At 45.9% G+C, this 27,442-nt stretch overlaps 1 protein-coding gene across 4 annotated transcripts in view; it reads left to right on the forward strand.

The window, feature by feature from the left end:
• The window catches only part of SEC16A (SEC16 homolog A, endoplasmic reticulum export factor), a 192,532-nt gene that overhangs the window by 114,679 nt on the left and 50,411 nt on the right, over positions 1 to 27,442 (forward strand). For all 4 annotated transcript variants that reach the window (XM_029614123.1, XM_029614126.1, XM_029614124.1 and 1 more), the window contains exons 18-22: positions 703 to 816; positions 13,032 to 13,236; positions 13,348 to 13,602; positions 20,863 to 20,951; positions 26,986 to 27,033. In XM_029614123.1, coding sequence (XP_029469983.1) covers positions 703 to 816; positions 13,032 to 13,236; positions 13,348 to 13,602; positions 20,863 to 20,951; positions 26,986 to 27,033 — 711 coding nt within the window. The remainder of the gene's footprint in view (positions 1 to 702; positions 817 to 13,031; positions 13,237 to 13,347; positions 13,603 to 20,862; positions 20,952 to 26,985; positions 27,034 to 27,442) is intronic.

Here is a 27,442-nt window from a genome sequence, read left to right on the forward strand (position 1 = left end):
AACCACACAATCCCATCCTTCTCTTTGGGAAGTTTGCATAGCTTGGAAAAAGAGTGAGGAGACTCTTGCGCAAGGACACATGCTCATAAGTCAAAGTTGAACTTTTCTGGGCTTTGAGAGAAAAATGACCCAACTCAGTGCTGTCGGATGACATCACCCATCTTTTGCTGTCTATGAAGAACACCTAATATAGGTAAGCAATTTCATCATACTTCCTCCATTCATGGATTTGTCCTTTATCCTTACGGGGGGATAATTTTCAATCTGTTTGTGTTGAGACCAAGTCGACAGATTTAATACCTGTTTTCAGCGAGAGTGTGCATTTGTACTTTGAAACTTTACCTGCAGACGTTTGTACCTGCTTTGTGTGGATAGATTTGTCCATGGAAAATAACACATGTACAGTTGAAAATGTGGTCTGTGCACGTAATTTTCCCTCCCCAGCCTAATTACACTCTCAAACACCTCTTCTAAATGAAGCTAGAAAAAAGTCTGCTCCTGGAATGCCGCATGTAGCTTTCAACTGTATAGAGGGAGATCAATTTTCAGACAGCCAATTTACCCATATAAATGGCTTTGAAAATATTCCTCATGTTATTTAATGTATTTTTAATTTGTGTTTATATATGACGTTCTTGTGCATGATATGCACCTTTACAAGCATCTCCTTGAGAAATGTATGTTTTACATCCTGTTTGTTAGGTCTCATCCCAGCTGCGGTTCTTTGACCCTCAATTGAAGGAGAAACCAGAGCAAGAGCAGTTCATTCAGCCTGATTGGCTTGTACACCTTCAGCATCTGGATGGACAGATAAAGGTATTGCTTGAAGATTCTGACATTTAGATTTAGATGCTGCTGTACTTTGGGTGATTCAGATTCTTGATGCTAGGAAATCATGCTCTGTTATGATAGAAATAACAAAACTTAGTTCCTGTTCATACCCAGATCAGTCCAGAAAAGTGGGTTTATGCACCCCTACCAGCAAATGGAGGTAGAGAACAAAAACTTTGAGGTACTGCTACATAACTGAGTGCCACCTGCAGTCCCTCAGTATTTCTCTGTTTCCAGCAGATGGTAGTGGTGCATACCTGCAGTCTGTTAGTAAAAAAAAAAAAAAATAAAATAAAATAAAAAAAAGTAAAATTAGTTTAGAGTAGAGAAAAGAAGATCCAGAGCTCCCAGAGGTGTTAGGTTCCTTCATGGGCCATCCCTCTGGTTGAGCAGGGTGAGTAGGAAATTGGATATCCCCGGCTAGGCTCGACCCTTGATTCCAGGGGGCGGGAAAGCCAGGGGACCTGGTTCCCTCACCTCCCCCTTAGGACCTCCCTCTGAAGCTGGTCTGTGGAAGTGTCCTGGAGCCCCAGAAGCAGGAGAAGTACCTCTTTGTATCCCCTTTCTGCCCTTCCTGGAGGGGCTGGGGTGGCTGGGCCTTTCAGAGACATCAGTGCTATAATCTTTTTTCCCTTTGTGGTCAACCAGCTCAGCGTTGTTGGGGGGGGGGGGTGTCAGAGTTGTGTGTCTTGTTCAGCACCTGGAGCCTGGACAGCGGCGCGACTGCGGTGGCTTTATTTTTTTCTCCTGCTCAGATTATTTTTAGCTGCGAGCTATGCTGCAAAGGTCATGCAGACTCCCGCTGAGTGCGGGAAATCCTGTCGGGCCTGCGGGGGAGGCTTTCTCGCCTCAACATAGCCCTTCTCTGCCCACTCTTTCTCTGGAGGTGAGGGAGCCTCGACACAGATTTCCAGGGGCAGATGCTTCACTTGGGCTGCAGGCCCTGTGCAGGAGGCCCCGTGCGGGAGGGGCTCGGAGACGGCAGCCATTTTACCTCCACGTGGCAGGAGCCCTACCTTGGATGGTGGAGAGCAAGGATTCCCCTCCCCCGCTTTCTCCTGTGGCTTAGATTAGATTGGGTTGGAGAAGTGCCAGCAAACACGACTTTTCTGCGGACTTTGTTTTGCTGATGCACGAGACCTATCTCGCCAGGCAGGAACTGGCCATTAAGCGGCCAGCCTCTCAGCCAGTTCGGATTAGCCTTAAGAGACCTCGGACTGAGGCGCCTCTGTGGAAGGGGGGCATTTTGTGCCTGTTGGGTCTCGAGCGTTCGCTTGTTGATGATACTTCCTCTGAGGATTCTGAGGGCATGGATCCAATGGGCGATGATCCGCAGAGGCCGCAGGAGGACCAGGGCACTGGTCAGGGCACAGATCCTGGGATTGGTTTGCTGGGGGACCCGGATGCGGAGAAGTCCCCTTGACAGAAGGGGATGATCCTAGGATGGTTAGGTTATTTCACAAGGAGGAATTGCAACCACTCATTCCTTAGGTCCTGGAGGAACTGAGGATCAAGGTGACACAGGAGGACTCCAACTCAGAGGGGATAAACTCTGGTGTTGGAGGGTCTGTGTGAACCACAGAAGACATTCCACTTGCCAAAGCAGATGAAGAAATTGATCGGGAATGGGATTTCCCGGAAGCTGGATTGAAGGTGGCCAAGGCTATGGCCAGGTTGTACCCCGTGCCTGAAAGCCTCTTAGAGATGTGGAAGCTACTGAAGGCGAATGCAGTGGTATCGGCAGTGATGAAAAAGACGACCATTCGGTGGCAGGGTCAGTGGCTTTGAAGGATGTCCAGGATCAGAAGCTGGAGATCCTGTTGAAGAGGCTGTTCGAGGTCTTGGCTTTGAGCCTGAGGGCTACTTTCTGCGCCAGCCTTATGCAGAGGGCTTGTTTGTGCTGGGTGCAGGAGTTCACCGGAGATACCCCGGGGGCTGCTGACCAGGATGCTCACCTGGAAGCATGTGTAGCTTATGTGGCGGATACTCTATGATTTGCTTCACGCTTCGGCTAGGAGCATGGTGGCCACACAGAGGCTTCTTTGGCTACGCAATTGGTCGGCGGATGTTTGGTCAAAGGCTCAACTTGCTAATCTCCCTTTTAAGGAGCAGTTGTTGTTGTTCGATGAGGACCTGGAGAAGCTGATGAAGCATCTGGCAGACTCTAAGGGGAGTAGGTTGCCTGAGGATAAGGAGGACACTAAAAAGACCTTTCCATCTCGTTCTCACTTCTGTGAGATGAGATTTTGTGCCAGCACAAGTTTGTCCAGTTTTGCACGGAAGCAGGGTTCTGGACCGCAGCAGTCCTTTCAGGGGACCCGTAGACCGGTCAGAGAGGGTTCCGGACAGGGGTCAGGAAGTGCCAAGCCCATCCAATGAAAGTGGGCTGGTCCACTACTACCTCCTGGCTGTTAGAGGGAGGAGTGGACCAGAATTACCTCAGACCAGTGGGTGCTGGAAGTAATTTGAGATGGCTACAAGTTAGAATTTCTTGACCCCACAAGGAGGCCTTCGTAGTGTCCCGTTGCGCTTCGCCCGCCAAGTAAGCTACGCCTGCAGTATTGGAAGCCATCCTCCTGGTACCGCTCGAGAAACATGGTCAGGGAAGGTATTCCATGTACTTCATGGTTCCCAGACAGGAGGGCTCGTTTCAGCCCATTCTGGATCTGCAGAGGGTCAGTGCGAAATTGCGGGTTCCACATTTTCTAATGGAAACATTGCAAACAGTGATTGTGGCGGTGTGCAAAGGGGAGATCCTGGCCTCTCTCGATCTGATGGAGGCTTATCTCCATATTCCCATCAGGACGGATCATCATATTTCTGCGATTCACTGTGCTAGGAGAACATTTTCAGTTTTGAGCCCTGCCTTTTGGATTGGTAATGGCGCCAAGAGCATTCATAAAGGTGGTGTCAGTAGTGATGGCGGCCCTCACAAGAGAGGGGATACTGGTTCATCCTTATCTCAACAATTGGCTCATTCGGGCAGTCAGAAGCGGAGTGTATCGCCTCCATTTGGTAAGTGACGGAGCGCCTGGAATCCCTGGGCTGGGTGATAAACGGGTCAGTCAGCTGTTTCCATCTCAGTCCTTGGATTACCTGGGTGCGGGATTCAGCACCCTGGTGGGCAAAGGTGTTCTTCACCCTGGAGAGGATTCTCAAGCTGCAGTCACAAGTGGTTCGTCTGAGGGACTTGCCAGTTCCCAAGGTCTGGGATTATTTTCAGGTACAAAAGTCCATGGCTTCTACGCTAGATCTGGTGCCATGGGCTTTTGTGCATGTGTCCCTTCCTGAAAGCTCTCCTATCCCATTGGAATCTGATGTCTGAGGAGTTTTGAGTGCTGCTGCCGCTCCAGGAAGAGGCCAGATCCAGTCTCTTGTGGTGGCTGTCACGGTCCAGTTTGGAAAAGGGAATGGATCTGGAGGTTCCGGACTTGGTGGTGGTGACCACGGATGCCAGTCTCAGTGGTTGGGGAGCGGTGTTTCAAGGATCGGCAGCCCAAGGGCAGTGGTCCCAGGTAGAAGCGTCCTGATCCATCAGCAATCTAGAGACGAGAGCATTGTTCTTTCTCCCTCGGATTCAGGGCTGGGCAGTTTGTGTGTTCTCGGACACTGCAACCATGGTGGCCTATATCGATCAGCAGGGCAGAACGAAGAGTTGTTTATTGGCTCAGGAGGTTCAAGAGCTCTTCACCTAGGCAGAGCTTTATCTAGCAGCGTCTTACATAGGGGGGAATGGAAGTTGTCGGCGGAGGCCTTTGCGCTCCTTCGGCGTAGATGGGGCAAACCCCAATTCGATCTCATGGCAACAAGGAAGAATGCCAAGGCAACCAAGTTTTTCAGCCACCGGAGGGAATTCGGCTCCATAGAGATAGATGCCCTAGTTCAGCCCTGGCCAGAGAGGCTACTGCTGTATGTCTTTCCTCCGTGGCTGCTTGTAGGTCAGGAACTATGTTGTATCGAGCAACATCAGGGACGAGTGACCCTGGTAGTGCTGGAATGGCTGCAACATCCGTGGTTTGCGGATCTGGTGCAGCTGGCAGTGGATGGCCCATTCGCTTAAATCATTTGAAGGGTCTGCTGCGTCAGGGCCCCATCTTGTCGGAACAGGCGGATCACTTCTGTCTAGTGGCATGGCTTTTGAAAGGTGACATTTCCGCCTAAAGAGGTATTCAGAGCCAGTGATTACTACTGTGCTTCAGGCTAAGAGATCCTCCACCTCTTTGGCGTATAATCAGAGTTTGGAGAGTATTTGAGACCTGGTGTGCGGGACATGACACTGATCCCTTGCAGGCAAATGTGGTCTTGGCCTTTTTGAGGGGCTGTCGAAAGGTTTAGCCTATAATTCTCTGAGTCCAGGAGGCAGCCTTTTGGCTGTTTTAGAAGATGGCTTCAGGGAAGACCTTTAGCTTTGCATCTGGATGTAGTTCGTTTTTTGAAAGGAGCAAAGCATTTGCACCCTCCAGTTCGAAGACTTTGTCCATCCTGGAATCTGGTTCTGCGTGTTTTGTGTGACCCTCCTTTTGAGCCTTTTCACAGGGCTTCTTTTAAAGATCTTACACTGAAGGCAGGATTTCTACTGGTGATTTGCTCGGCTAGACGGATTTCTGAGCTCCAAGCCTTATCGTGCAGGGAGTCCTTTTTGCAGGTTTCCGATGATGGGATCTCGTTGCAGGTGGTTCCTTCCTTTTTTGCCCAAGGTGGTGTCACCCTTTCATTTTATAATCTACCACAAAATCTGTGATGTATATTTATAATAAATCAAAAGAAGGGGGACAACACTGTCCAATCACTGTAATAATTTTATCAAAATAAATTTCTCAAACCCCTATGTGTTTAAAAACTGCTTCTTTGATACCACACACTGTGATAATAATAAAGAATTTGTATGACAATTTTTTTCTTTCCTTTCACAAAAAAAGTTTTGGGGGGGGTAGGTTGAAAGTTTCATATATTTACAAAGGTATCCTCGCACCTCTCTTTATTAGTGTAATCATTAACTTCCAACCACCTTCATTTTCATGATTTTTTGCAATATATTCAATTGTGTGAAAGTCCTTATAACAAATTATCTGCTTTTAAAATCTTTAAATTTTTAAATCTTAAAGATTGAATAATGATTGCCAACTTTTAAGTTCAGTGGGAAACGTGCGATTCGGACTGGCTAACAAGTCTTATATAAATCGCCATTGAACGTGGTAAAATTTACTTATGCTGTTAGTATCTCAAAGCATAGTTATTACTTCCCTTCTGTTGAAGATAATTCGCTCTGAATGTCCCGACATGTACATGTTTCAAACTGATAGTCCTTCGGGGGATGTAAACACTATTCAACCAGCTTCAGAAGAAAAAGTGTCGCCAATATTTTAGAGAGAATCCACACATTCTACCTCGTAGTTGTGCCAATGTCCTATCCTGCAACTGAAATGGCAAAGAATCCACAGCGTAACCAAACTAATACTGAAAACCTCGTTTTGTATGCATGGAGTTGCTGGGGTTTTCGCGTTTGACGTCCGATTCTCCCAATGCAAGGGAGCTTCATCTTTTGGATGTGCTTCGGGTTCTCCTAAGGTATCTCAAGGTGACTAATGAATTTCGGACCTCGGACCACCTTTTTGTGTTATACAGTGGGCCAAGAAAGGGTGGTAAGGTGACTAAGAATATGATTTCCTGTTGGTTGAAGGAGGCAATTTGTTTCAGCCTATATTTGTAAAGGCCGGCCGATCCCTGAGGGTTTGTGGGCGCATTCCACTAGGGCTCAGATGGCCTCCTGGGTGGTGTCAGTTGCTGTCGCCGCAGAAGATTTGTCAGGCAGCAATGTGGTCCTGTTTGCACACTTTCAGTAAACATTATTGTTTGGATGTTAGGGCCCCAGAGGAGGGCATCTTTAGGGAAAGTGTGCTACATTCAGGTCTTTTGGGATCCCACCCAGTGTAAAGGGGCTTGGGTACATCCCAATTGTCTGGACTGATCTGGGTATGAACAGGAAAAGAAAATTGGTTCTTACCTGCTAATTTTCATTCCTGGAATACCACAGATCAGTATAGACTCCCGTCCCATTCTGATTATGATTATTTTTTGAAAGACCTACTCTACCACAAAAACAAAGTAGATTTAGAAAAATCTTACCATAATCCTAGAACATTATTTTCAATTGTTAAAAATTTAACACTCAATATGAAAAACAGTACCCATTATCAGGTGATAGATGCAATGAAATGGCTATGTTCTTTAAAAATAAAATAGATACATTAAATGCAAATATTACAGTATATTCAAAACAAGAAATTAAAATGCTCACTAAACCTGACATAAATTAGAATAACTTTGAAGTTGTATCATCCCTAGAAATAGAATCCATGATTAAAAAATTAAATCCGGCAAGACATTCTCTTGATGTTGTTACCCTTAAAAACCATATCTGATTTAATTGTTCCCCCTATTACTGCCATAATTAATTCCTCTTTATTTATTTAACATTTTTATATACCGGGATTCATACAAGATACTGCATATCGTCTCTGTTTACATTGAAACTGAAAACAAGCATGAGAGCATGCTAATTACATAGAACATAAAATGCTGATAACATAGAATGCTAAATGCTAATTAAATGTAATGCTAGTTGCATGGAACTGTGATAATGCTAAATACATAATACAGGGTATGAAGTTTGGGTCCGAGTAAGATTGGGTCAGAGTAAGTGGGGAGCAAAAACTTGGAACATACTAGAGAGGGAAGAAAGCACATTTATCTTAATAGGCGTCTGTGTTCTAATATAAGAATGGTATGAGAGTTTTTATTTAGGCTTTTGGGCCGGGTGGTGGTGTAGAGGTATATAATTATCATGACTGGAATGCTTGTTCGAATAGCCAGGTTTTTAGTCTCTTTTTGAAGTTGATTGGGCATGGTTCTGCCCGGAGTGCTGGTGGAAGTGAGTTCCATTGTGATGGACCTGCTGCGGACATGGCACGTTTGCTTAGAGAGGTTTTGATGTGTGCTGTTAAAAGAGTATTTTTGTATGCTGTTCTCGTTGGTCTGGTTGGAAGATGTGGTTGAAGTGGTATGTTGAGTTCCAGCGGGATGTGTTTGTGGATGGTTTTGTGAACGATTGTTAGAGCTTTGTATAAGATTCTGTACTTTATTGGGAGCCAATGAAGATTTCTTAAGATGGGGGTGATATGGTCTCTCTGGCTGGTCTTGGTCAGTATCCTGGCTGCGGCGTTTTGCAGCATTTGAAGGGGTTTAAGGGTGTTAGCTGGGATGCCGATTAGCAGAGAATTGCAATAGTCGATTTTAGAGAAAACTATTGCTTGGAGGATTGATCGGTAATCCTGGAAGTGTGAGTGGTCTGAGACGTTTAAGGACTTGCAATTTAAAGAAACCCTCCTTAGCAGTGTTATTGACGAATTTCTTTAGGTTTAATTGATCGCCCATGATGACTCCGAGGTTTCTCATCTGAGCAGAAAAGGGTGGGTGATTTATTTGGTTCGAGTTTGGCCTCGCGTAGTTCCCGTCTTGAGAGATAAGGAGTATTTCTGTTTTGTTGGAATTGAGGATTAGGTTAAGGCTTGAAAGCAAGTTGTTGATGGATAAAAGGCAGGTGTTCCAGAATTCTAGGGTTTTTTGTAGGGATTCTTTAATCGGTATCAAAATCTGTACGTCGTCTGCGTAAATGAAATGTTTAAGATTTAATTTGAAAAGGAGCTGGCATAGTGGTAGGATGTATATGTTGAAAAGAGTTTGTGATAATGAGGAGCCCTGAGGTACTCCCATAGAGGAGTCGACGGAGTGTGATTCATTGTTGTTAATTTTAACTTTGTAAAATCTGTTATGTAGAAATGATTTGAACCAATTTAGAGCGGTGTCTTTGATTCCGATGTCTGATAGACGTTCCAGGAGAAGGGAGTGTTTCACCGTGTCGAATGTGGCAGATAGATCGAGGAGTATGAGTAGGCAGGATTGTTTTTTATCTAGGTTCAGGAGTATAGTGTCAGATAAAGAGATTAGAAGAGTTTCCGTACTCCGTTCTTTGCGAAAGCCGAATTGAGATGGTGCTAGAATTTTGTCTTCCAGGTACTCCATCAGTTGCTTGTTTACTATTTTTTCTAGGATTTTAGATATAAAGGGGAGATTTGCTATAGGTCGATAGTTGGCTGGGTCATCTGGAGAAAGGTTCGTTTTTTTTTTTAGGAGAGGTTTGAGGATTGCGAGTTTCAGAGGATCTGGAACTGAGCCTTGAATTAGTGAGCAGTTGATAATGTCTGCGATAGGTTTGGCGACTGTTTTAGGAATGGCAATGAGTAGATTGGATGGGATCGCATCTGTAGGGTGTGAAGCTGGTTTAAGTTTTTTTTAGGACAGTTTCGATCTCTAACGAGGAAATCAGCTCAAATTTTTCCCAAGTTGTGTTCTGTTGGAGATGTACTGAGTATGGGGGGGGCTGATAGGAGCCCATATTGGCATTTAGAGGTGTTATGAGGTCTGTGATTTTTTTCTTAAGTTGCAAGCTCAGCAGCTTTTTTGGCGGCTTGATCGTCTGGGAAGGATGGGGGGGAGGGTTTAGTGAGCGACGAGACTAGCGAGAAAAGGGCTTTGGGATCGAAGATGAAATGGTGAATTTTCTGGAAGTAGAAATCCTTTTTGGTTTGTAAAATGGTTGTCCAGTAGCGGTGCATGAGAGACTTGTATGTCTCCTGATTGGTTTGTGATGGGTTTTTTTGCCATACAAGTTCTTTCCTTCTGAGTTCTTGTTTGAGGGTTTTCAGTTGTGGGGTGTACCAAGGTTTTCTGTTCTGGTTGGGCATGGATCTTTTTGTGATTAAAGGGCAAGTGAGGTCTGCAATGTTCTTTGTTATTTTCATCCAAGAAGCTGTGGCTGATTCTGCGTCAGAGAGGTCGATTGTTTAATGCTGAGGATAGGTGAGTGTTGATGGTGTCGGGGTTGCATAGTTTCCTGTATTGTATCGTGGGTCTTTGAGTAGGTTTGAGGGGAGGGTAGGATGTACTTGAGAGTAGTAGAGATCATCTTGTGGTCTGACCAGGGTACTGATGAGTGGATAGTGGAGGATGCGGGGGTAAGGTTTTCGTTAATGAAGATTAAGTCGAGGGTGTGACCCGCTTTATGTGTTGGGTCCTTGATGATTTGAGTGAAGCCCATATATTTAAGTGTATTGAGAAATGTTTCACAACTGGAGGATTGAGGTGATTTGTCCACGTGGAGGTTAAAATCTCCCATTATTATAGCAGGGGAGTCTGTGTTAGTGTGTTTAGCTATGAATTCGATTAAAGGGGATGGATCTGATTCTAGGCTTATCAAACGGTATAGTCCCCTATGTCCTAAAAAATGCTAAAATTAAACCGATTTTAAAAAAACCAAAATTGGATATCCAACAACCTAACAGTTTTAGACCAATTTCTAACTTACCTTTTATTGCGAAACTTTTAGAGAAAACTGTTCAAATCCAACTAGACACGTTTTTAGAATCTAACATTTTATTTTCTAATCAATTTGGTTTTAGGAAAAATTTTAATACTGAAACCCTTTTAATTGCACTAACCGACACAGTTTTAAGAGGTTTTGATACTGGACAGTCACTTTTTAATTCTTTTAGATTTAACAGCCGCGTTTGACATGGTAGATCATAACATACTTTTAAATCGTCAAACAGAAATTGGAATAACTGGCATACCATTTAAATGGTTCTCCTTCTTTCTTAAAAACAGTTCGTTTCAAGTGAGCCTAAACAATTCAATATCCAAAAAAATTCCTTTAGACACAGGTGTACCACAGGGGTCTACACTTTCGGCAACTCTTTTTAATATATACTTACTACCAATTTGCCATGTATTAGCTGGACTAGGATTAAAATTGTATTTATATGCAGACATCCAGTTTTTGGTACCTATAGAAGACACTATTGAACAAACATACAAAATAATTACAATCTATTTGACAATTATAAAACTGCTCCAACATATGAAGCTGATATTAAACATGGAAAAAACTGAAATAATACTGCTTGAAAGAAAACACAGCAATAAAGATATCCCGCCTTTCATATTTGAGAATAAATTTAAAATACCCTCATTTACCAGAGACTTGGGTGTAATTATTGATACCGAACTGAATATGAAAAAACACATCGCTACAAAGTTAAAAGACGGATATTTCAAACTCTTAACACTTAGAAGACTTAAACCTCTACTAGACTTTCAAGAGTTTAGATCTGTTTTACAAGCTTTATTATTCGCTGATATGGATTATTGTAATGCTCTTTTACTTGGTCTACTGCAATCAACGTTAAGATCTTTCCAGATATTACAGAATGCGGCGGCTCGAGTTTTGACTGGCAGTAGGAAAGCAGATCATATAACTCCTATTTTGAAGCAACTGCATTGGCTGCCATTAAACTATAGAATACAGTACAAAACCGCATGCATTCTCCACAATATAATATATGGAGACAAGACAGAATTGGCTGAACACGGCAATAAGAATACATGCTCCGCAAAGAGACTTAAGATCGGCCAATAAAGGCCTTTTGATAATACCGACCATCAAATCTGCCCGGTTGAGACAAATAAGGGAACGGGCAGTATCAATAGCGGGATCTAAACTATGGAATGCTTTTACCACGCATTTACGGTTACAAACAGATAAGAAAAAATTAATTAAAAACCGAATTGAAAACTTGGCTTTTCAAAATGAATAGCAAAACACATTAGTACAACACGATTCTGTCTCTTAACTTCTTTTAGTGATATTTATTTTAATTTAGTTTGTCTTAAAATGGTTATTGTTTTATTGTTTTGTTTATCAATTTTATTATTTTATCAGTCACAAGATATTTTTTCATTTTAATATGCATTAATTATGATTTCTGGCTTCCTAGATTATTAATATTTAAAAACTTTTATCGTTAGCATCTAAAATATATTTTATGTACTTTTAACAGATTTTAGATGCAACTATACTTGATAAATGTTGGTATTTCTTTCAATGTTACTGTTTATGGCAGGCTTGTGATGTCGTCTCAGTGACTTGCTTTTGGTACTAAAAGCTGGAATCCACAATCTACAGAAATTCAACAGACCTAACAAACCTCTTAACTGTTTCACTGTTTGAGGAATTGCCAATTCTGACACTTGTTCATGCAGTGCACAACCAATGCTCTTACCCTCTATACCTAGATTCAATCCTAGAAATGAAACTTGTAACTGACAGTTTTGTGCTTTGTCAGAATTCACTTTATATCCTGCCTGTACTAATGTGTGCAAAAGCATTTCAGTTGCTTTCATGCATGCAGAACGAGTAGATGCTGAAATCAACAAGTCATCCACGTACTGGATCAGAGACACACCCACTGGAAGTTGGGTACGAACTGCCTGAAGATCTTTAGACAAGATTTTAGAAAAGATATTCCAGATTACGCAATGTGAACCGTTGTGAAGGCCAGGCCGATGTGACGGTATATAAAAACAATAAACCATTCTGCTGGTGATGCAGAGTTTAATTTTGTTCTGAAGAAGGTAATTGTATATAGTTCTCACAGTTGGAAAATTTTTTTCTTTCTTGGCCATAGTTCAGGGGTCAGTTTGGTTGGGAGTTCCAACTTGTTCCCCAGCTCTTTAGAGGAAGAGATCCTGGTGGTTAGGCGTTACACTTTTTGGCTTGGGTACAGGTCAGTACTGAGGGGACTGCAGGTGGTGCACTCTGTTATCTAGCAGTGCCTCAAAGTTTTTGTTCTCTGCCTCCATCTGCTTGTAGGGATACATAAGCCCACTTGTCTGGACTGATCTGTGGTATTCCAGGAATGAAAATTAGGTAAGAACCAATTTTCCTGTGTCCATGTAATCTTTTTGCACCCCTTTCCTCACTAAAATAATGCCAGGTTAACACAAGTCTGTCATGGCAGGATTAGAATCTTTTAACTTTCTGTCTTTACCACAGCACTTAGCAGGTAGTGACAGGGAGGAAAGTCCAGGAAAGAAACCAGAAGCCAAAGAAAAGGGGGAGAGAAAGTCCTCTTGAATGTAATTAAGATTCTGTGTCCATAACAGATATAATCTGCACATCTGTTTCTAGTCTTAGTAAAGGAACTGTAACTTAATTACTATCATTGTTACAAGTTGTCTCCTGTTGAGGCTTCTGTTAAGACAGGCATGATCTAGTTGATAAGTTAATGTTTTTGCCTCTATAGCAAGGTGCTATTGTGTACAGTTCAGACAGAGCCACCCCTCAGCAATATGCCTGCAGCACACCCAGCTCTGAACTGGACCACATCAGTCAGTCAGATGGCACAGGAGTCGCTCAGGAATTAAACCTTGGAATGGATAATCCATTGATGGCAACATTGATTCCAAATACAGTACAACCAATTCAGGGCATACAGCTGGCACTTCCAGGTTAGAAATAACTAATATTTTAAGCTAATATAGGATAAATACAATAATGATTAAGTTGGGGGTTTATGTTGCAAGACATTCTGAGCTTTTGAATGTTTTATCCTGCTTCAGATTCTCAGACTATCCTTGGAGGGCCTTATTCTGGTTTGCAAGACAGCGTTAACAGTGCTGCTTCATATCCCATGGCACCACCACCTACGTTTCTGCCAGGGCTCAGCTTTACAACCCCAGTGCCTACCCCTGGCTTTGCTGTTCCATATGGCACTGAACAGACAAACACATACTCAGGATCTGCACCACCACAAATGTCACCATCAACTAAAGCAAATGAATTTGTCCCTGAAGAGCAGTGGAACCCGGAGCCAGGTATGAAAGATACAGTAACTCTATGATTTTTGCACTTTTGATTAATTTTTCAGTTGGTTGCTTATGGTTCCTTTGAAGGTACTGTACCTAGTTAGAAATAATTTATAGTATCGAACAAGTGTGTGTGTGTGTTTGAGCAAATATGTATACATACACAATGTTAAAATTAGGGCCCCCTGGTCATATGTGATTCCATAGCTATGGGAAAGGCTGCAAAATCCAGGCCATCCTGCAGAATCGCTGTGAAGACCATGGCCAGAGCAGTAGCAGGAGTAGTGGCGATGGCAGCAGCCCTGTATGTCTTCCCCAACGTGATCCCAATTTGTCTGCAGCAATGCGGTGCCAAAGAAGTCATCTCCTTTTTCTGCTGGGCCCTGTGTATCACACTTTTTTAACCAACTGCACTATAGTTCCCTGTGTAATTCAAAGCGCAACACGGGCCCCCTGGCAGAAGAGGACAACATAGCTTGAGGCATTACTGTTGTGCTTCTACTGATGGAAGGGCAAGGGAAGGGATTGGGGGTGTTGGTGGGGTGGGTAGCATGAGAGATATGGGAAGGGGGGAGAGTGGAGATCAGAGGAATTGCAGGGAGAATGAGAGATGCATAGGGGCAAGAGGGGAAGGGAGTGAGGGGATTGGAGGGAATGCTGGAGACTGAGAGGATCAAAAGCACTGTGAAGTGTGAATGAGGGAATCAGGAGGGGGCAAGAGTAAAGGGATCCTAGGACTTGTAAGATGTGAATGAAGGAATTGAAGAGAGTGTGAGTGAGAGAGGGGTCTAAGTTGGGGTAGGGAGGCATATGAATGAATCATTCCTTCCCCCTCTTAATTCTTTCCACCCCCTCCCAAATTTGCTCTCCTTCCAGATTCCCCCTTCCTCCTCCATCCCTTATTCCTCACCCTCCTGCCTGAGATCCCCCTCCCCTCCCCTTCCCTAGATCTCTTCCCCTCCTTCCTCAACACCAATAATTAAGATCCCTTTTCCTTTAATAAATAAAAATAAAACTAGACACACAAATGTTAGAAAATTGCTTTTTTCCTTACTTTATAAAAATATATTTTAATATGCAAAATTATGCAAGTTTTTTGTAATTCACTGGAATTTTGGAAAATCTGCCACTGAATTTGCTAACTTTACTGCTAATCTTAATTCCCTGTTCGTACCCGGATCAGTCCAGGCTGTAGGTTATGCCTCCCTTCCAGCAGATGGAGACAGAAAAACTTGAAAAGCGCCCTTAGTTAACCTGGTGTGCCCACTGTATCCCTTCAGTCTTTCTCTGTCTCCAGCAGATGGAGGTGGTGCAAACCTGCAGTCTTACCCTGAAACCCTGATTTAGGGTTGAGGCGTAATCTTTTTTTTTTTTTTTTTTTTTTTAAAGGGGAGTATACCTTTATTTTTGCTCAGGCTCCTACAATGAATCAAGCTTAAAAAAAAAAAATCACAATTTCAGCAGATCCTCCCAGGGGGGTAGTTAGGTTCTTTGAGCCATCCTTCCTGGTAGTAGGTTTGGGAGCCGGGGTTGGTTACCCCACGGGGCTCCCCGCAGGTAAGATGCTGAAGGAGAAACCGGTGGTCCGGTCATTCTCCTTCCTGGCGCCCCGATCGACTTGTGTTTAAAAAAAACCAAAACACTGAAGCAGCCTGCCGGTTTCTTTTCTTTGCGGCTGCGCTGCGTTTTACTTCGGGGGCTTTCTGGGCTTCTGCAGAGCTGTTCGGGCTCCCTGCCTCGGTCGTGTTCCCCCCCCCCGCCCCGCACTGAAACCATGCCGCGGCCATCGTCTTGCATAGCCTGCGGGGAGTCTGTTTCCAGACTCTCCCGCGCAGGCCTTTGCCTGCAATGTATTTCGGTGGGGGGGGGGGAAAGGTAGCTCCTTTCAGGCTACCAGCAGCTTTACTAAGCCCTGAGGTGCAGTAAAGAGGCAAGCACCTTGGCAGGTCCGAGCCAATCCTTTCCCCCTCAGTGCGGGAATGGCGGTCATTTTGAAAACTTTTGCCGACACTGAAGCAAGGGCTATGGGGGAAGGGGAGCTCCCTCCTGATCTTTCCCCAGTACATGCAAGCCCTGGGAGATATGTTTGATCAGGACCAGGATGTGTTACAGGATGGCCCCGATCCCCTGAAGTAGGAGGGAGCTGGGTCCACAGATTTTTCCTTGGACTTTGTGCTTCTTATGCACAAAGCCTTTCTGGCTACTCAGCTTGGCGGTACTCCGCGTCCTAATCCTCTGGCTCAGCCCCCCGCGAAGATTGCTAAATGTATAGAGGCCCCAGCGTCTCTGCGGGTCGCCAAATTGCGGGGTTCGTCCGTGTCAGGCGCCTCGGCTCCTACTACTGGCACGGACAGCGGGACTGCGGACGCTCTGGCTACTCACTTGCCCACTGCAGGGGCAGAGGACGACCTGGTGTTGCATCTGTCGGGCTCAGACGGCTTCGACCTCTGTGCTTCACCTTTCTTCCATCTCTCTCCTCAAGCCTTGGGAAGATGGCTGCTGCCGCGTCTTCATGCCGCTCTCTCCGGCGTCCCCGGAACGGCAACGGCGACTGTGTTCACCATGTTTCTCCTGAGGGCCTCCTAGTGTGCGTGCATGCCACCCACATCTTTATTCACATCATGGCTGGAACCTTGGGGGCGTCCCCTCCGAGTGACGTCATGACATCCGGGTATTTAGCCTGCCCTTCGTTTGCTAACAAACTGAGTTAGCAAGGATCAAGAGAGGATTGGAATCGCTCCGGTCTAAGCTGCTCTGCCGCTTTCCAGCAGCCGCTGGAAGCTCTTTCTCTGCCCTTTGGGGTAATTCATTGCTAACCTGGGTACCTGTTCCTCGGGGGCCTATCTTCTCTCTTTCAGGTAACTAACTGGGAAACCAGGCCCTCGCTCCTCGAGGGCCTGCGCTCCCTACACTGGTGCCTGCAACTGCTTCACTTCTGCCTGCCAGGATTTCATCAATACAGCTATCTACTTCAGTGTGTAACTAACCTTGTCAGTCTCTCACCTCCAGCTTCTGCGCTGCAAGTCTGCATCCGGGACTTCTCTACTACCTTGCGCAGCCTACCCAACTACCTGAGCGTGGGACTGGTCTCCTCTGCTAAGGACCCCTGGACTACTTCTACTGGGTTACCTCACTGCTTCCGCCCCTGGGCAGTACCACCAAGCTGTATAATAAACACGAATTCTCTTTGTCTGTGTGTATAGAGTCTAGCTAGTACTGCGGTTCCTCACAGGGCTCCTCCCCATGGGAGTGGCCATCACCGCAGTACTCAAGAATCCACTCCCAACACCTCAAAACCATAACACCTGGTGAAGCAGTCCCCCTTGGATGGTGACGACCCTAAAGTAGTCCGTCTATTTCACAGGGAGGAGCTAGAGCCACTAATTCCCTTTGTGTTATCCGAACTCAGGGTGGATATCTCCCAGGATACTCTTCCACAGGACTCCGTGGATACGGTTTTAGCGGGCTTGCGAGCCCTGGCTAAGGGTTTTCTTTTTCATCCCATGCTCCAACATCTAATGACTCGGGAGTGGGACGTACCAGATGCCGGGTTACGAGTGGGAAGAGCTATGGATAAGCTTTATCCCCTGTTAGACGATTCTCGGGACCTGTTGAAGTCCCCTAAGGTGGACGCGTCCGTGTCTGCTGTAACAAATCGAACAACTATTCCCATCGCAGGGGCAGCAGCCCTCAAGGATTTGCAGGATAGAAAGCTGGAGGTGCTTCTCAAACGAATCTTCGAAGTGTCAGCTTTGGGAATCTGAGCGGTAGTCTGCAGTAGTTATATGCTGCGGACGAGCCTTTGCTTGGTTCCTCGGGTAGGGGGGCTTTAGCCCGGTTTCACGAGGCATGGGTCATAATAACCTCCGATCAGAGGATCCTAAGCATTATCGAACACTGTTACGCTTTGGAATTTGCTCGGCCGCTCCAAGACTTCTTTCTGGTTTCCCCCTGCAGTTCATGGACCAAGGCTCAGATTGTTCAGCAAACTCTCGGCCGTCTCCTTGCTCTCGGAGCGATAAAGGACGTGCCCCACGAGGATCGGAAGTTGGGACGCTATTCAATTTACTTTGTGGTCCCCAAAAAGGAGGGCTCCTTCCGGCCTATTCTGGGCCTGAAGAAGGTGAACAAAGTCCTCAAGGTATCACACTTCCGGATGGAAACCTTATGTTCATAATTGCTGCGGTTCGCAAGGGTGAGTTTATGGCATCCCTAGATCTGATGGAAGCATATTTACATATACCCATCCACGAAGATCATCAGAAATTTCTTCGATTCATGATTCTAGGTAGACATTTCCAATTCTGCACACTGCCGTTCGGTCTGGCTACGGCTCCTCACACGTTCACCAAAGTAATGGTGGTGGTAGTGGTGGCCCTAAGGAAGCAGGGGCTTCTCATTCATCCCTACTTGGATGACTGGCTCATTCGAGCAAAGTCAAGAATCCTCTGCACTCAAGCAGTCAGCACAGTGGTCACTCTTCTGGACTCGCTGGGATGGGTTATCAATCAAGCCAAAAGCAACCTCGTACCCTCACAGACGATGGACTTCCTAGGGGCCCGGTTCAATACCAGGCTGGGGAAAGTATTTCTTCCACAGGACCGAATGTCCAAGCTACAGAAACAGGTTTGTCGCTTGTTAGCACTGCCTCTCCCCAAAGCCTGGGACTATCTTCAGGTCCTTGGCTCCATGGCGTCCACTCTGGAGTTAGTTCCCTGGGCTTTTGCTCATATGAGTCCGTGACAACGAGCATTGCTGTCCCGTTGGGATCCCAAATCGGAGAATTTCCGGTTCCCTCTGCCTCTCACCGATCATGCCAGGCCCAGTCTTGGATGGTGGCTTTGCCCCCACAACCTGACTCGCGGAGTAGACCTCGAGAACCCAGATTGGATCGTGGTGACCACAGATGCCAGCCTCTCCGGGTGGGGAGCGGTCTATCAATCCCTCTCAGTTCAGGGCACCTGGACCACAGAAGAATCCAATTGGACGATCAATCGCATGGAAACCAGGGCGGTTCGGTTAGCGTTGCAGCACTTCCTCCCATTGTTACACAATCGGGCAGTCAGAGTCCTCTCAGACAATGTGACGACAGTAACCTACTTCAACCGCCAAGGCGGAACCAAAAGTCAAGCAGTGGCCAAAGAGGCGGAGCAGCTCATGGTTTGGGGAGAAAAGCATCTGGCTCTGCTGGTGGCGTCTCACATCGCCAGCTCAGACAACATTCAGATGGATTTTCTCAGTCAGAGACGGGATAGATCCAGGGGAGTGGGAACTGTCGGACCTAACAATGGACCTCATCGTGCAAAGGTGGGGCACTCCCCATATGGACTTGATGGCGACGAGAGACAATGCCAGGCTCCTCATTTCTTCAGCCACAGAAGAGATCACGGAGCAGAAGGGGTCGACGAGTTGGTTCTCCCATGGCCGTCCTCAGTTCTCCTGTATGTGTTTCCACCTTGGCCTTTGGTGGGGAAAGTTCTTCGCAGGGTAGAAGTTCACCCAGGAGCCGTAATCCTAGTGGCTCCAGAGTGGCCCTGATGTCCATGGTTTGCGGATCTAATCAATCTTGCAGTGGACGGGCCCCTGAGGCTCAGACACCTTCCCAATCTGCTTCGTCAGGGCCCTATATTTTTCGACCAGGCAGATCGCTTTTATCTAGCGGCTTGGCTTTTGAGAGGAGTGATTTCTACCCTATTGTGAGCTCGAAAAACCTCTACTTCACTATCTTATGCCAGGGTCTGACAAGTTTTTGAGACGTGGTGTCGTGGCCATGGCATTCGTCCCAAGCAGTCTTCGGTGGCTCATATTTTAGCATTTTTGCAGGATGATTTAGCAAAGGGCTTGTCTTTTAATTCCCTCTGGGTACAGGTGGCAGCCTTGGGTTCCCTGTTAGGTAGCTCCTTGGCGTCTCATTCGGATGTGGTTAGATTCCTCAGAGGGGTACGACATTTGAATCTGCCCGTCCGCCCGGTTTGTCCCTCCTGGAATCTTAATTTGGTACTTCGAGTCTTGTGTGATCCCCCTTTTTGAACTTCTTAGGCAACTTTAAAGGATCTCATTTTAAAGACTGTGTTCTTGGTCGCAGTATGCTCCACTCATAGGATCTCTGAGCTGCAAGCTCTGTCTTGTAGAGAGCCCTTCTTGAGAATCTGAGTTCGGAGTGTGTCTTCGCACAGTTCCTTTGTTTTTACCAAAGGTGGTTTTAAGTTTCCATTTAAGTCAGTCAGTAGAACTGCCAGCCTTTCCCAATTTGTCCGCGGATGAGCCGCATGCGAGAGAGGTAAGGCGTCTGGATGTTCGGTGAGCTCTTTTATGTTATTTGAAAATCACTAATCCTTTCAGATATTTAGATCATCTTTTTGTTTTGTGGAGTTGGACCTAAGAGGGGTCAGCTTCTAAATCAATGATTGCCCGATGGTTGAAAGAGGCTATTGTTTCCACTTACATTTGCAAAGGTAGACCTATCCCTGAGGGACTGAAGGCTCATTCTATTCATTCACAGGCGGCTTCGTGGACTGAATGCCAGCTGGTATCGCCCCCAAGAAATATGTAGACTGGCTACCTGGAAGACGCTCCATACATTTGCTTGTCACTACCTTTTGGATGTTCAAACCCCAGATGTCGGTAATTTTGGCAGTGGGGTTCTTCGCATGGGACTCTCATCATCCCACCCTGTTTAGGGACACTTTGGTACATTCCACAGTCTGGACTGATCCAGGTATATACAGGGAAAAGAAAATTGGTTTTTACCTATTAATTTTCATTCCTGTAGTACCACGGATCAGTCCAGATGCCCTCCCATGAGAGGGTTTATTTTGACGAGTCCGCGCTCATATTCCTGTTTATTGCAGATAGCTACAGAAGAGGAAGAAACCTACAGGTTACTTATTCACAAAGTTGACTTTAATACAGTTACTGCTTGATTTGTTGTTATGGTTAATATTTTACTTTCTGCTTTGATATTCTTAAGACTGAAGGGATACAGTGGGCACACTAGGTTAAGTAAGGGCGTCCTTCAAGTTTTTCTGTCTCCATCTGCTGGAAGGGAGGCATAACCCACAGTTTGGACTGATCCATGGTGCTACAGGAACAAAAATTAACAGGTAAGAACCAATTTTCTTATCTGCCACAGGAAACCAAGGGCACCGAGTAAATCTAACAAATCAGAAACCGGATATCTTAACTTCAGAGGTGGTAAACCTCTAAAATCTGCAAATAGTGTTTTTCCTGCTCCAATAATGATTCTTGGTAAACTTTTTCTTTCACCAGTGCTCCAAAGAAGAATTTCTCAGGAATCTCCTACCAAAAAGACCTTCCATGAACATGGCACAGATTTCTATGAAGCAATGGGCAAAATGGTAATTTGCTTAATCCTTACACTTGCTGTTAGTCAGCTGTGTCTCCCACTGTCTGAATAGCATTTTGTAAAAGCCTGATTTGTGATCTAAGAGCAGGAAGCAGTTCAAATAGCTGCAAGACCAAGTATATTCCAGTTGTAATTGTTTCCAGGTGAGCGGAGATACCAGATAGGGAGTAGCCTTAGTTTCAGAGTTAGTAATGCTTTTATCTCACTCTAATACATAGTTGCATGTGAGGCAATAGAAATATGCAGTTGAGTTGCATGTTTTCTCATTTGTCTGCTTTGTTTGAAATTTTATTCCTTCTGATTTGGCGAGGAACATTTTATTTAATGGCAAGTGCTGATGTCATATATGCAACCTTAGTTCCATATAACGCTAGGGGTTTGGTGCTGATTTTACATTCTGGCATGCTGCTGTTGCATGCTTTGATCTGTAAATATGCAGCATTTAACAATTTAAATGCTGCTATATAATAATGTTAGGCCATTAAAAAGATATTGCAATATTGTGGACTTTTGCCAAAAGATCTTAACTGTCCTTTTTTGTGTCTAATCATCTTTGTTTGTTCATTTCCTAGCGTGTAGTCAGATGGACTCAGGACCAATGGGTTATGCTCCCCTGCCAGCAGATGGAGACTGTCAGATTTCAAAGCTGACATCAACCTACATATATCCCTAGAGTGACCTCAGCACGCCAGTATTTCTCTGTCTCAAGATGTGGATGTACCTTTCCCTATGGGATTGCTGTATTTTTTGGAAGGAGAAATTCTACTTTATAAATTGAAGGAAAGTTGAGCCCCACTCTCTATGGTGATAACTAAAGGTCCCTCCCCCAGTTGAGAATTCCTAAGGTGATTTCCGAGATCCCTCAGTGGTGTGCCTTGGTCTGGTAGCCTGTTCCTGGTGTGGTCTTTACTGCTTAAGCAGCTGAAAGGCAGTGGGTGCAGGAAGCAGAGCGCAGCGGTGATGACCAAAGCCCTCTTCCCCCTCAGCCGGAGACTCTCTGTGCTCAGCTGGTAATCGCTGAGCCCAGGTAAGTTTAAAAAAAAAAAAAAAAATTACCTCCTGATACAGAGACATTTGGAGGGGTTTCGGTAAGACTTCCTCCAATCTCCTTGCTCAGCATGGCTTTCCGACATCATTCCCAATCCTGTTGGGGTAAGGGGAAGTGGGCTTCCAAGCGGGTTAAGCAGCCTTGGTGGACTGGGCCCCGCTTTAGGCTTGGTCGGCTGCAGCGGAGCAATCTTGTGCCCACATTTTTGTGCGTGCTGTATTGCCATCCATAGAACATCGATACAGGCAGTGCGTCGGCTATGCACACGCGCTGCACATAATGTCATGCGCATATATATGCGCAGAACCAGGAACAGCCAGGCGCACAGGCTGTGCATGCACCTCATCGCGCCCCGCCTAGGTGCTCGAAATCTGTGTGCATAAAAAATTTTAAGCGAGTGCCGATAGAACACAGTTATCACCGCCAATGGCGCTGGCAGCTAAGAAACATAAGCGCCTTTCTCTCTGCACTGCTTGTCATATTAGGACTTCACAGTCTGACTTGGATTCCAACTTTTGTCAGTCCTCTCTCTCAGTCCTATTGACAGACCTTGAGGCATGCCTTGCCTTACCAAGGGCATCCCTGGTAGGGACCCAGATGGTTCAGATGAAGAGGATGATCCGGACCCCTTGGAAGAAGGAGAAATTCCTCCTGGGTTGGAACCATATCGAACCATGTTGCGGATTTTTCATAGAGACAAATTGCCAGCCTTGGTTTCCCAGACTCTGAAGACACTGGGAGTTCCTGGGTCTGATTCTATGACTGAACCAAAAAAGAATCCTATTTTGATCTCCCTACAGAAAGCCTCTTGCTACTTTCTAGTACTGGAAGCCATCCAGGTGGTGGTTGATCTGGAATGGGATGCCCCGGAAGCAAGTTTTAAAGAGGGACGAGTGTTAGAAGCTCTATACCCACTGGATTCGGCAATGAGAGAGTGTTTGCGTTTCCCTAAAGTGGATGCATTAGTCTGTGCCCGTCTCTAAGCAAACAACTATCCCAGTGGAGGGAGGAGCAGCCTTAAATGATGCACATAATAGATGGATGGAGTCCATCCTTAAATAAGTCTTTGCAGTAGCAATGACCTTGCAAATTGCTTCTTGTTGTGCCCTGATAACTCATTCGTACCTACTCCTCTCTCAGGAGGTAGATGACTCGAGGGGTGAATTCCAGAGTGGTTATGGAACCCGCTGCCACCTTTTTAGCGGACGCGGGCTCGATCTAGTCCATACTTCAGCCAAAGGAGTGGCCTCAGTGGTGGCGGCCAGAAGACAGCTATGGCTACGGAATTGGTCAGCACATGCATCCTCCAAGGCCAGTTTTACAAAGATGCCTTTTCAAGGATCACTCCTTTTTGGAAGCGAATTAGAAAAGCTGGCCAGTAAATGGGGCGAATCTCAAGTCCCCCGGCTACCAGAAGATGAGGAAGCAGTTACAGCGTCGCTTGTCTATGAGAGGGCCGATCCTGGGGTTCCCAACATTTTCGCCTGTTCAGAAACTTGACATTTCAGAGGTGTTAGCCCTTTGGGAGGTCTCAGTCCTTTGCTAGTTGACAGGCTAAGAGAGGCAGGCTCGGGTTCAGGTTTGTCCCAAATCCCCCCAATGAAATTTTGCTGACCCACCCTTGGAACAAGGAGATAGGGGGTCCAATGACCCTTTTCTACCAGCGATGGGTCAAAATCACTTTGGACAAATGGGTACTGGAAGTCTTACAAGAAGGATATGAGCTGGAATTTCACAGCACCCCTCAGGATGTATTCATGTTACCTTGCAACTCCCAGCACAAGAAGCATGCAGTGGAGACTACTCTTTTAAGGCTCCTCAGGATGAGGGCTGTAATTCCCAGTACCTGCACGCCAGGAAAATATGGGGCGTTATTCCATCCATTTCATCATACCCAAGAAGGAAGGTTCTTTTCACCCCTTCCTGGACCTCAAGAATGTCAGCCGACATCTACTAGTGAGTCAATTCCGCATGGAAACATTAGGCTCCGTGATAATGGCCGTACAATCGAGAGAGTTCTTAACCTCCCTGGACCTATCCAGAGATCTCCTACATATTCCAGTCCATCAAGAACACCGTTTTCTACACTTTGCAGTACTGGGTCGCCATTATCAATTCCGGGCACTGCCCTTTAGCCAAGCCACCGCCCCCAGAACATTTTCCAAGATTATGGTGGTCATAGTGGCAACATTTAGAAAACAAGGAATCCTGGTGCACCCATACTTGGACAACTGGTTGATCCGGGCCAGATCTGCAGAAGAGAGTCTTCTGGTGACCTCCTTACTTCATGAACTCCTGGTAGTAAACCTGCACAAGAGCAGTCTCAAGTCTTTCCAGTCCTTGAAATAACTGGGAGTCCGGTTCGATACCAAGCAGGGCAAGATCTTCCTTCCGACCATGTGGATAGGGAAGTTGATGTCCTAGGTGTGCCAGTTGATGAGCACGATACGCCTGACGGTGTGGAGCTATCTCCAAGTTCTCGGTTTGAGAGCGGCAACCCTGGAAGTGATGCCATTGGCAAGGGCAACCATGCGACCACTTCAGCATCACTGCTGTCACGTTGGAACCCACAGTCTCAAAACTATTCTATTTGCCTTCTATTGCCGATGGGTGTATGCTCTCAGCTCCAGTGGTGGCTGCAGGAAGCTCATCTGAGTAGGGGTGTGCCCAGGTCTTCACTGAACTTGGCTGGTCCTCGACAGATGCGCGAGTCTTCGGGGCTGGGGAGCTCACTATTAGCAGGGATGTTGGAGCGACCCTCTGGAACATCAATCGCCTGGAAGTCCGGGCAGTCAGATTGGCATGTCTACAATTCAGCCATAGATTCTAGGGTCGAACGGTCCGCGTGATGTTGACAATGCAACGACAGTAGCCTACATCAACCCCCAGGGTGGAACCAAGAGCCAGCAAATGTCACAGGAGGTAGACCACTTTATGGAATGGGCAGAAATACATCTACAGATGATTTCAGCTTCCCACATTGCAGGAAAAGACAATGTCAGAGCAGACTTTCTAAGCAGAGAGTGTGGATCCAGGACAGTGGATGAGATAGATCGCTGGGGCCTCCCATCCATCGACGTGCTGGCCACATATCACAATGCAAAGGTTCCCCGATTCTTCAGTCGCAGAAGAGATTGGTGGTTCCTGGGGATCGATGCTTTCGTTCAGACCTGGCTGGAAGAAGAGTTGCTATATGCCTTCCCTCCTTGGCCCCTGCTGAGCAGGGTCATTCGCAGAATTAAGCACCACAGGGGATTAGTCCTATTAGTAGCACCAGATTGTCCCAGGCGTCCGTGGTATGTGGACATGCGGACACTCCTGGTGGAGAGCCCTCTGTGCCTCCCACTCCACAGGGACCTGCTACAGCAGGAGCGGTCCTTCATGAGGATCCAACTTGACTCTCTCTTATGGTCTGGCCTTTGAGAGGGCTTACTTGATGAAACAAGGATATTCTGCGGCAGTAATTGCCATCTTACTCCGCGCTCGGAAGTTCTCTATGTCCCTAACGTATTTGCGGGTCTGGTACGAGAAACACTGTGTCCCTCTCGGGTGGACAGAATCCCACTTATTCTGGAATTTTTGCAGGACGGTTTGAATAAAGGTTTGGCCCTTAACTCCTTGAAGGTGCAGGTAGCGGCTCTCTCTTGTTTCAGGGGCGATGTGAACGGAATCTCCCTGTCTGCTCATCTGGACGTAGCCCGTTTTCTGAAAGGGGTGAAGCACCTTCAGCCACCCCTATGGTGGCCGGTTCCTTTGTGGAGTCTTAAACTAGTATTGGAATTTTTGGCAGGGCCCTCTTTTCGGCTGCTGGCGCAGTCTTTCCTTGTGTGTGTTAGCCTTGGAAATGGTGTTCCTGGTGGTTATATGCTTGGCACGTCAGATCTCTGAACTGCAGGCATTGTATTGCCGGGAACCATTCCTCCAGATGACTCCAGGAACGTTACAGCTTCATACCATTCCATCCTTCTTGCCCAAGGTAGTCTCAGAGTTTCATTTGAATCAGTCCATTTCTTTGCCATCTTTAGATAAGCACAAGGACATGGAGGAATACGGTCTCCTCTGTCATTTGAATGTCAGTAGACTTTTGATGCGGTATCTGGCAGTTTCAGAACGGGCGGTCCGAAAAACGGACCGCCTGTTTGTCCTTCACGGTGGAAGGAAGCAAGGCGAACCAGCTTCGCGGGCTACCATAGCTCGCTGGATTAAGGAGGTCATGGGAGCCTGTGTGGAGGCAGGAAAACCATTACCTTCTCAGGGTAAAGCTCATTCCACTAGGGCTCAAGCAATCTCATGGGTGGAAGTTAGACTGCTGTCTCCTGTCGATATCTGCCGAGCAGTGACGGGTGGTCCTTGCACACTTTCTCCAGGTTATATTGCCTGGATGTATAGGCCCGAGAGGGTGCAGCCTCTGCAAGGGCGGTGTTAACCAGACCGTGGACGGCCTCCCGCTCCGATCAGGAGTAGCTTTGGTACATCCAATTGGCCCTGAGTCTGTCTGGCTACACGCTAGGAAATGGAGAAATTTCTTACCTGATAATTTCGTTTTCCTTAGTGTAGACAGATTGACTCAGCATCCTGCCCTCGGCTGTCCAGGACCAGTGCCAAGGATTCACTCATGGAGTGGATATCAATTCCAAGAGGTTACGGGTAAACTCATCCAGTCCCTAGATCAGGGGCACCTATATTCTTATCTGAGGTTCAGTGTTTGGTTGAGTACAGTTACGGTTATCCATTTTTAATCACATTTTTAATCATTTTTCACTAGTACGTCCACAGTGGCTTTTGAAGAGAATACTGGAGGGCTGAGGTCACTACTGGGGTGTATGTATGGTGACATCAGCTTTGCAACCTGACTCAGTCTCCATCTGCTGTCAGGAGAGCATAACCCATTGGTCCTGAGTCCATCTGTCTGCACTAAGGAAAATGAAATTATCAAGTAAGTAATTTCTCCATTAACTTTTTGTTTGTGTCTGAACAGGCACCAATGCCCAGATCAAGAACAACGTCCCAGTCTTCAGCACACCTGGTATGCTACACATTATGCAGTTTATAGCTTTAATAACTTAATTTCAAATAAACTGGATGCTATACAGTAAATGGGAATCTTTTAATGTATCTTAATTCCACAAATGTAGAACTCCATGAGATTATACTTTGTGCAGCTCCTATTGTATTTATCATATTTCAGTTTAATTTATCCTAATGTGAATTGTATACCTTTAGCATCCTACAGCTTTCTAGAATGTACTTTGGTGATTCTCTTATTCTCTTGTTGATCTAATAGAAGGTATGAGAACCTACAAAACAGTTCATGGAAGCCATTAAGTAAACAATACGTAATTGCAAATATTTTATAATAGCAAAAATTTGAATCATCTCCAGATGAAAGCTTCTGCTTACTCTGATAACCTTGTTGTAGAGCAGCAGGATGGGCT

The sequence above is a fragment of the Rhinatrema bivittatum genome, chromosome 8, assembly GCF_901001135.1.
Source record: "Rhinatrema bivittatum chromosome 8, aRhiBiv1.1, whole genome shotgun sequence".
Lineage (NCBI taxonomy): Eukaryota > Metazoa > Chordata > Amphibia > Gymnophiona > Rhinatrematidae > Rhinatrema > Rhinatrema bivittatum.